Genomic DNA, 9,825 nt, shown 5'->3' with positions numbered 1-9,825 from the left:
CCCCCCCCCCCCGTGACCTAAAAGTGAGGCTGTTAGTTCACACAGGAAACCCCCCTTCCCCACCAACACTCCACCAAGCATCACACAGTGTACACAGAACTTGTAGGAAGCAGAGACCGGCTGAGTGGACTGTCACATGGATGTGAAGTCCCTGAAGGCTTCTGGGCCTGAGGGGAGGCCAGAGCCAGGCACACGTGTCAGAGGTCCCAAAGCCAGGCACACGTGTCAGAGGTCCCACGGGTCCAGCCCCGCCCACCTCTCCCCAGGGCCTTCCCCGTGCCCAGTGAGCTTGGAGGTGTGGGGACCTCGGTGACTTGCTGGATTCCCACCCAGGCCTGGTGCATTTACTTGCATTATCTCGGTGCTGAGAGAACGTCAGACCCCATTTTGCAGACAGGGAAACAGGCTCAAAGACACTGAGCTGCATTCAGTCATGGCCGCAGATCCCCAGCTTAAAATCACCACGGCTTCCTGCCCCTCTAGTGAGTGCAACAGCCAGGCCCACACTGGGTTTTCGGTTCAGCCCTGCTGGGGTCACCAAATCTCTATGTGTCCCCTAAGGGATGATATATAATATGGTTGAGAGGCACAGCCCAAGCCGGAGCTGGGACAGCAAGCAGGCTGTGGAAATTCTATTTTTAAGTGAGAGATGGCTTTGAAGACAGTTTTTTAAAAGACAGACATAAGGCGAGAAAGCAAAGCGAAATTCACAAACATTGGCTTAGAAATGAACTATGCCTTGGGACCTGCCTGGCCCTCTGGAGGGCAGAAGCTGTGCGCAGTGCCCTCTGGTGGTAGTATCTGGGAACTGCAACCAGGGGCCATCTCCTTGGAGCTTGATTTCCATGGGCATCAATTCTGACAAAGCTTGCTTGATGCTGGGGACATAGCTCAGTGGGCAGAGTCCTTGCCTCGCATGCACAGGGCCCTGGGTTCAATCTCTAACACCGCCAAAAAAATGATACATCCACTGACAAAGCTTGCTCACAGGAGAGTGCCTGCCTAGCATGTGTGAGGCCCTGGGTTCCATTCCCAAAACGTGCTTGTGACTGAGCTCCTTTGCCCTCTGGGATCAGGGTAGAGTGATCCTGTGTGTAGGTAGGGGGACATGAGAGTGGCAGCCAAAGGAATCAGGAAATTACACTTTAAATGGTGGTAGATGACTGGGCACAGTGGTGCACAACCGTAATCCCCCGTGACTCAGGAGGCTGAGGCAGGAGGATCTCAAGTTTGAGGCCAGCCTCAGCAACTTCGTGAAGACCCCTGTCTCAAAATAAAAAATAAAAAGATTTTGGGATGTAGCTCAGTGGTACAGTGCCCCTGGGTTCATTCAATCCTTAGTACCGAACAAGTAAAAACTAAAAGTAAATGGTGACAGACGGTTTCAAATGGCCCTGAAAAGAGCCAACCTGCACTAGCAACAAGGGAGGTGCCTGTTTTCCCACACCCCTTGGGGGACAGGTAGCAAATGACTTTTTTTTTTTTGGTAGTTTTAATTTGCATTTCTCTTCTTAGTCCAGGGGCTTTCAAAAGCCTGACTTCTGAGCTGGGCTCTAGGTAGGGACTATTTTTCACTTCCCCCAGGAAAACCTGAAACCATTGGTCTGGGCAGAGAGGAAAAGCAGAGAAACTGGAAAAGTCCTTTACTCCCCCTAAAAACAAAGGGGCTCTTGAGAGTCGCCCACTGCAGCATGGAAAAGCCACCTGAAACTTAGTGCCCTAAAAATAACAGCCGTTGACTATTTTTTGCAGTTGGGGGGGCGGGGCTTAGCTGGGCAAGTCTCCCGCTGGGCTCATTTGGGGTCTCTCATGGGGACACCAAGGGGATGGTGCTAGGGATGGGGACCTTGGAAGCCTGGCTCTGACGCTTAGGTCTCCCAAGAGAGCAAAAGCAGGGGCGGCCAGGCCTGCCTCAGGTGTAGGGCCAAGGCTGGCACAGGGTTACCCCAGGGCATCCTCCTGGGTGAGATGAGTCTGGACTCAGCCCAGATTGGAAGGGAGGAAACTCCGCCCCGATGTGGTGGCCGTGGTCATTCTGCTGTGGAAAGCGGTCTATGCAAACCTCATGCTGGAAATATTCCAAATGTGCAAATGTCTGGTCTTCCTCCTCGAATGATTACGCAGTCACTTCTGCTCTGTGGCTGTCTGTAGCTGCCATTCTGTCTCGGCTGTGAAGGCTGCTGGCTTCTGTCCCGTGGGTCCAGCCAGTAGGACATTTGTGTTTTATCCCAGGGCCCAGTGGGAACAGTGAGCCTCAGTCTCCAGAGGTGGAGCACCACCTCCTGAGGACCACATGTGCCAGCACTCGGGCGTGCCCCCTTGGGGGGGTTTGGTGCCCCTCTTCTGGGCTGAGCTCTAGGCACATACAAGACAGCACCCCAGGCCCACGTGTGGTACCAGTTCACCCAGAATGCCTGTCTCCACTTTGTAAATGCCATGGTGACACCAGCATCCTGCTAGCCCCATCACTTCCTCAACTCTTGACTCTAAGAGTGTGTGTAAGGATGAGGGGACAGTGCCTGCCCTGTGGCCTGGGACTCCATCAGACCTGCTCCCAGTCACAGATCTAAGACTGGGAACAAACAATATCACTTAGCAATTCAGTTTTGTCATCTGCAGAATGGTGTGTAAAATGACGAGGTGTGCATGGGCTCTCTCTGGTCCAGCGAGGAGGTCCACGGAACAGGGCAGAGGAGAGTGTGGCTGCAGAGTTTGACACTCGGGTGCCCTTAACGTATGCCACATATGCAGTCCTCTGCAGGGGTGCTGTGGAAAGCCGTCTGGCAGTTCTTGATGAGGTTAAGCAATCATGGCATGAACCAGCAACACAGCTCCTAGGTCTACACCCAAGAGAATTCAAAAACACATCCACGGAAGCCTCACACATGCACGTTCCCTAGCAGTGCTATTCACAGTGATCCAAAGGTGGCAACAACTTAAAAAAAAAAAACAAAAAAACACAGAGATGTATACTTTCAAAGGATGAATTGGATGGCAGATGAATTATTTCTCAATTTTTTTTTTAAACGGGGGGCAACCAATTATCCAGTAGAGTCAGAAGATGAAGGAAAATACTTGTGCAAAAAAGTGCCCAGCACCTAGAATGGGCTCTGTAACTTGTCCCATTACGCACAAGTTTGCATGCAGGAGTCCAATATATGCATACTATATTACATCTAGCTATTTGTCCTTCCACACCAGGACCTAGCTCATGTTCCAATTCCAAAGGCCAGGAAGGAAACTTGGGATAAGGAAAAATGTCAAAGGAGGGTTTTGACCCAGCAACGGGGTCTTTCTCTGGTATCCCAAGGCTGGGGGGGGGGCTGGTTAGTAATCTTGCGGGTCCTGCTCTCAAAGTATAATCATCTAGGAAGGCTCCCCGGTGGAGGAGGGGCCAGGTGCAGAAGAGATGGAGACTCTCTTCCTGCGCTGTCATCCGCACATCTATCCACCTCCGGGACCATTCCAATCTAACTCCCTAGCACGCGGAGACAAGCGAAAGGGCCAAGTGTTCAGTTTTGAAGTCTTGGAAGAAGTGTGGGGCAGAGGATGTCAATTTCCTTCAGGACCCAGAGAGCATGTTAGCCAAGCCTGGGGTCAGGAAAGGAACCCCACCTCTCCACGAGTCAGACAGGAGGGCAGCTAGCTGGAACTTGGTGACAGTCACATGGAATGCTTGAGGGGGAAAGAAGGACATGTCAGGAAGGGGCGCTGAGGGTGGCTGGGGTGGGGGAGGGGTTGGGATGGCTGCTGGCCATCCGAGAAGGGCCTTGGGGAGTGGGTTCCCCTCCTGAACTCAAGGTCGGTGCACTTGTCTTGCAGTCCTCGTAGGACCCAAGCTGAGCGCCGACCAGCTGGTCCTGATCTACAGCACGCTGGGGCTGTGCCTCTGCACCATACTCTGCTGCTTCCTGGTGGCCGTTGCCTGCTTCCTCAAGAGGAGGGGAGGTCGGCTCTCCAGCCAGCCCACGGCAGGGCGGTGCAGAACCCGGAACAAGTCCTCCCACGGTAAGTGCATGAAACCGGGGTCCTCGTCCTCTTTACTGCTTGTGCGACCAGACTCGCACATTGGTCACTGCCTGCTTCTGAATTAGGGTCCCCGCCCCTCCCCTCGCCGTGCTGGGGTTTGAACCCAGGGCCTTGCACATACGTGCTAAGCACGTGCTCTTCCACTGAACTCCATCCCCAGCCCTATCTATGCCAGCTAATGGATGCAGATGTGTTTGCCAGGTCTTAATAGGTAGAAGTCTGGGACACATCCCTATGGTATCTTGGTAACATCTTGGTTAAAATGGCTAGGCAGAAAGAGAGAGCGCAGGTATGGGACACGGGCACGCAGGCTCTCTGAGCTAATGGGTTGGGGGGCGCACCCTGTGGGTGTGTGTGTGGGGGGCATAGATGTGTAAGGGTGTGGGGGGGGGGCGCGTTAAGTGAGAGCCAAGATTTGAAAGCCGAGTGCCAAAGGGGCGAGCCTGGGGTGGCTCTTAGTTCCTAGATTAGGGGACACTTCTGGAGTCCGGGCGGGCCTGGGGTGGGTAGAGCAGTGCAGGGTAGTTTCGCCCCCAGCCGACGTCCTCTCCTGTCCCCGCAGACCCCGCGATGGAGGCTGGCAGCTGTGCGGACGCGCCGCCCGAGCCGGTGGAGACGTGCAGCTTTTGCTTCCCGGAGCGCAGGGCGCCCACCCAGGAGAGCGCAGGCGCGCTGCAGGCTCCGGATGCTGCGGGCCAGGACAGCGGGGTGCACCACGCGGGAATGGCCGCCCCGCAGCCCTGCGCGCACGCCACCACCAACGGCTGTTTTGGTGTCGTGTGCGCGCCCGCCCTGGACGGGGTCCCCGGTGAATGAAAGCTGGGTGACCAGGACGCAGGGAGACGAGGAGGGAGATAAGAGGAAGAAATGAAGAGACTATGGAGGGAGTGAGCGACCGGCAGGGAATGGGGCAGAGAGAGAGAGAAATCGAGAGGAGGAGGACAGACAGAGGAAAGAGGAGAGGGGACAGGTGCCAGAACTCGGACATGGACATCCTTTATCCCCCGTTCGGTGCAGACCGTAAGTCGCCGTCACCTAAACACACACGCAATAAAGTCATCTGTGCATGCTGGTCGCGGCTCCAAGAGACCTTTTCCCTGTAAAATAAACATTTTCCCTCTCCTCCGGGTTCTCGGTGTGTCCTTCTATCTGAAGAGCTCAGGCATCCACCCCTTGCTCTCCTTGGCTCCGACTGGGCCCAGTGCAGCTGCCGGGGGACCTGGGGGCTCTGACGGTCTTCCCAGAGAGCTGGTGGGGCTGCCTCATTTAAGAGAGAGAGAGCTCAGAAAGATGGGAAGAATGGTCTGCAGAGAAGATGGGTGCCCTCAGTACCTGAGAAGCAGGGACTTGAGTGTCTTGAGTTCTTTCACAAACAACAAATTCTCTCCCATGCCCCTTTGGTGAGGCCATGAAAGGACAGCGTGTATGTGTATATGTGAGTGTGTGTGTGTGCGTGCACACCCATGCACAGGCCTGAAGGGCATCTGGAGCTGAGGTAGCAAAGGTCTCGATGAACCCCAGCAGGAGACTTTTTCTTTTGTATCCATTTTTAAAATTAGCATTTAAACCTACAGTTTCAGTAGCATTTAAACCTTGAGTGGCCTAGCTATTCTTAGGAGCCTTTACACAGTAAGGTTAAGGACGTGATGGTGTATGTGAGCTCTCTCATGCTGCGCCCCTCTACACACGGTCATGTTGTAGACCCACACTTGGCCAAGTACCACTGCACTGGTGTGTGCTCAGAGATGTAGCATTGTGTGTTAAGGCATGTCTGGGAGCTGTGCAGATGGCTATTCTTATTGATCTGTGGTTTTCAAATTCTGCTCATCTGAACTGAGGGGGGTCTGGATGTAGGATGCTTCTGGAACCACTTGGAGTGGGGGAGGGATTGCTGAAAACAGGATGCTGAACATCCAAATCCAACTTCAAGCAGACCCAATTAATCTTGTAGAGTTGTTTGTATAGTTTGTTCAGTTGACTCTTGGCCTAAGCTTTTGTTGTTTTTGTTTTTAAAAGAAAAGTATCCTTTGCTAGAAATAAACCTAGATACTGTCAATTTTGCCCACCATGTGTTGCTTCTACCTTGAAAATAGATCCTGATTCCAGTCATTTGCATGACCTCTGTAATTTGAATTCTCTTCATTGTCACCTGGGTTATTGTCTCACCTCTCTGAGCCTCCTCACTGCCACCTTGCTCCTGCAACCCCACAGGGCTCAGCAAGTTTTTTTTCTGGAAAGGATCAGTAAAAGAGTATCTTAGACCTTGTGGACCATGCAGTCTCCATTGCAACTACTCCACAATTACTCAACTCTGCCATGAGAATCCAAAAGCAGCCCCAGCTAGTCAGCAAGCCCACGGGGGTGATTTTAATAAATAATAGTGATATCTAAACTAAACTTGTTTGATTAGAACAGGTGGAGGGTGGGATGTGAACTGTGGGCTGCCAACCTCTGCTTGACTCCACAGCAACACTGATCTGTCTGTGCCTCTTTAAAAGCCATGTTTACATTAGACATCTTTAATCAATCACAGCCATCCTCAAATAGTAATGCATCTCTTTGCATTTAGGGTAGGATTCTTAGGACCATAAATTCCCCCCACCTATCTTTTGTGCTGTTGTTGTCTTAAATTTTACTTCTACAAGTTCTGTAAACTCAGGAGACATTGTTACTACTTTTGCTTTAGAAAGATAGTATCTCAGAGGCATTAAACCTTTAAGAAACAATGTCTCACTGGGCAGGGACCTGCCTGTAACCCCAACTACAGGAGGAGGCTGAGACAAGACGATTCCAAGTTTAAGGGCAGACTGGGCAACTTAGTGAGGTCCTGACTCAAAATTTTAAAAAGGGCCGGGGGATGTATGTGCCTTAGTGGGTTCAATTCCCAGTGCCAGAAGAAAAAATAAATGTCTTTTATGTTTGCCTTCATTTCAAGGGATCTTCATTTTTTTTAGTGAACAACCAAGCGTCTTCCTGGTAGCACAGTCTTTCCATCTGAGGGACTTCTTTTAACCTATCTTATAATGTTATAATGCTGGTCTCACTTTTTGTTTGAAAAGGCTTTCTTTCTTTTCTGCTTTTGAAAGATATTCTTTCTAGGTGTAAGATTGGAAATTACCAGTGGTTTTCCTTTTAGCATCTTAAGGGTGTTACTCTATTAATCTTTGACTTGCATCATTTCAGACAAAACACATGCTACTAATCTCTACCTCTGGTCTCTGTAATGCGTGCCTTTTTTATATTGTTCCAAAGTTCTGGTACCTTATTATTTTGTATATATTATATATATATATACAATATATATATATACAATATATATATATATATATGTTTTTTTTTTCCTTGTGATTCCGTTTGTATGTTTTCCATCAACCTTCAAGTTCACCGATTCTCTCTTCAGCTGTGTTGAATCTACTCATGGGCCCATCAAAAGCATATTATTTTTTCTATCTTGCCACTTTTTCTTTTACATTTCCATTTCCCTCCACTGAAGTGTCTCTCTGCTGAAATTCTTCATCTATTTAAGCATGTGGTCCACCAGAGCCCACTGTTGATAGATTTGTCTCTTGATGAAGGGCTTTTTTTTAAAAACCTTGTTTATTTTTACATGGTGCTGAGGATCGAACCCAGGGCCTCACACGTGAGAGGCGAGTGCTCTGCCACTGAGCCACAGCCCAGCCCAATGGGTTTTGCTTGCTGTTTTATCTTGCAGGTTTGGGTTGAAGGCTAGACCTGCAGAAGAGCAAAGACTGAAGAAATGTGCCTGTCTTCCTCCTGCAGTCCCTTAGGGTGAGGGTTTGAGTCATCTAGGGAGGAATCCAGCTGGGTTTGGATTTTGAAGTCACTGTTTACTTTTAGTGGCTTCAAGTTCCCCTGGTGCTATGCTCTTGAATGACTCTTGCGTTTAGAGATGTGGCCTACGGAAGTTGCTATGGGATAAGGTCATTAGAGATCCTGTGACTGAATCCTGGTGGCTTTATGAGAGGGAGAGAGACCAGAATAGACACATGTTCCTGCTGTGTGCTGCCTCAGGACTCTGCCAGGGAGACCATCAGCAGATTCAAGCCCAAGAACCTTGAGAACTGAGAGATAAATAAAAATCTCTTTTCTTTACAACAAACCCAGTCTGTGGCATGGTGTACTAGCAACGGAAAACAGAGACACTCTTGCAGCAGTCCCCTGAGTTCCACACCCAGCCTGCCCTACACCCAGCCCTTAGCAGTTTTTACATTTTCTCCATTTTATAGATGAAGAAACCAAGTCCGTAAAGTTTGAGTGACTTGCCAAAGACACCCACAACTGGGACTGGAGCTCAGGCAGCGGGGTCTGTAGTGCAGTCGTTGGCCTCCACTGCAGAGGTTAAACTTAACCCTTGACCGATGAGGGAGGCTGAAACCTCACATGCAGCGACGAAGGCTCTGACCAGGCAGAAGAAACCACATGCACACACTAGCACGGGAAGCATGGCGAATTCCAGCTAGACACCAGGCAGTCACCCCACTGGCTCACAGTGAGCACCAGACTGTGACAGAGGCACAGCTGACTGTGCCCACACTCTACTCCTGACTCAATGGATAGACTACACTGAACTCCCCAGGGTGCCCCAACGGGCCGATTTCCCATCCCCGGCCAGGTGTTTTTACCTGGAATGTCCAACCTTGATGGCCTGGTGCTCCTCGGGTACTGCAGGCCTCGGCTCCAAAGTGGTCACATTGAAGACCCTTCCCCACCCTCCCTGGTCCTGCCTCCCTGCCTGTGCCTCACACCTTCCTGTCTCCATAGCATAGCACAAATCCACTTCTACCCGCCCGCCAGACTGCGCCCTCTACGCCGTGGGGAGGACTTTGGCTTTGGTCCCTCCAGGATGTCGAATATTAAATAGTTGTTGAAATGAATGGACTTGCGGGTCAGACAGGATTGTCTGTCTTTTTAGACCTTCCAGTTGTTAACAATCCACAAAAATGACTTCCTCGCTGCTGTGGTGTGTGTCCCCAAAAGATCACAAGCTGGATATCTGGTGCCCAGGGCAGCAGTGTGGGGAGCCTGTGGCAGGAGAGGCTGGGCTAGGAGTGTGTGCTCTCTAGCACACGTGCAGTGCGTCACCCTGGGGTGCCCACCACGTGAAGACGTGGCACGGAGCTGCTCGGCAGATGCTGGCACCATGTCTTTATAGACCTCAGACCATGAGACTATAAACGTCCTTTCTTCACGAGTGTCAGAAATGGACTAAGGACGCTCTGCTGGCTCCTACTTTTAACCACTTGTGACTTATTTGTGCCACAACCAGGGGAACAGGGAGGAAGAGGTTGGGGGAACCTTCCGACCATTCCTGATAGCCTTCCCTTCCTCTCCTTTTCCAGATGAGGGTCTGGGGGCCTCAGCGGGGAATCGCTAGTTCAGGACCGAGCAGAGCCCTAGCGAGAACTCCCATCTCCTGAGAAGTATCGTGCTCTCCACGGCATTGACTGCTTCCTGAGGGCGACAGGATGGGGTAGGAGGGGCTTAGTTGGGGTGGGAGGGGCTTAAATAGTCTGGATTCTCCTTGGGGAATTTGTTGCATGGATATTGTCTCAGATGAGTTCCCAGGTCCTGGAGTAAAATGGGTGTGATTTCAGGGGTGTGTGTGCACACTTGAAGGCAGCCATTGATCCAGATTGGGGCTTCAGGTTCACTCTGGCTGAAATTGGACCCCAGAGTCTACCCGATGCAGGATGCAACTCTGTGCCTGGTCCTTTCACCCTCAGTGCATCAGTGAAAAGGATGGGGCCCACAGCTCTCCGGAGAATGTTCCTTTGC

The 9,825-nt window shown here is 51.1% G+C and overlaps 1 protein-coding gene across 6 annotated transcripts in view; it reads left to right on the top strand.

Annotated features, from left to right (window-relative positions):
• Nucleotides 1-9,825, top strand: part of Tnfrsf13b (TNF receptor superfamily member 13B) — a 36,534-nt gene that overhangs the window by 24,720 nt on the left and 1,989 nt on the right. For 3 of the 6 annotated variants that reach the window (XR_007344724.1, XR_007344725.1, XR_007344722.1), the window contains exons 5-7: nt 3,823-4,008; nt 4,592-5,049; nt 9,390-9,520. Coding sequence is in view for 3 of the 6 variants with exons in the window: in XM_048796305.1 (XP_048652262.1) it covers nt 3,823-4,008; nt 4,592-4,845 (440 nt within the window). In the remaining 3 variants the exon portion in view is untranslated. Of the gene's footprint in view, nt 1-3,822; nt 4,009-4,591; nt 5,155-9,389; nt 9,521-9,825 lie in introns of those variants that run through there. The other 3 variants (XM_048796305.1, XM_048796321.1, XM_015503447.2) reach the window with 1 other exon arrangement.

The sequence above is a fragment of the Marmota marmota genome, unplaced genomic scaffold (genome assembly GCF_001458135.2).
Source record: "Marmota marmota marmota unplaced genomic scaffold, marMar, whole genome shotgun sequence".
NCBI lineage: Eukaryota > Metazoa > Chordata > Mammalia > Rodentia > Sciuridae > Marmota > Marmota marmota.
The sequence above is the reverse complement of the archived record's forward strand: the minus strand, read 5'-3'. Positions and strand labels throughout refer to the sequence as shown.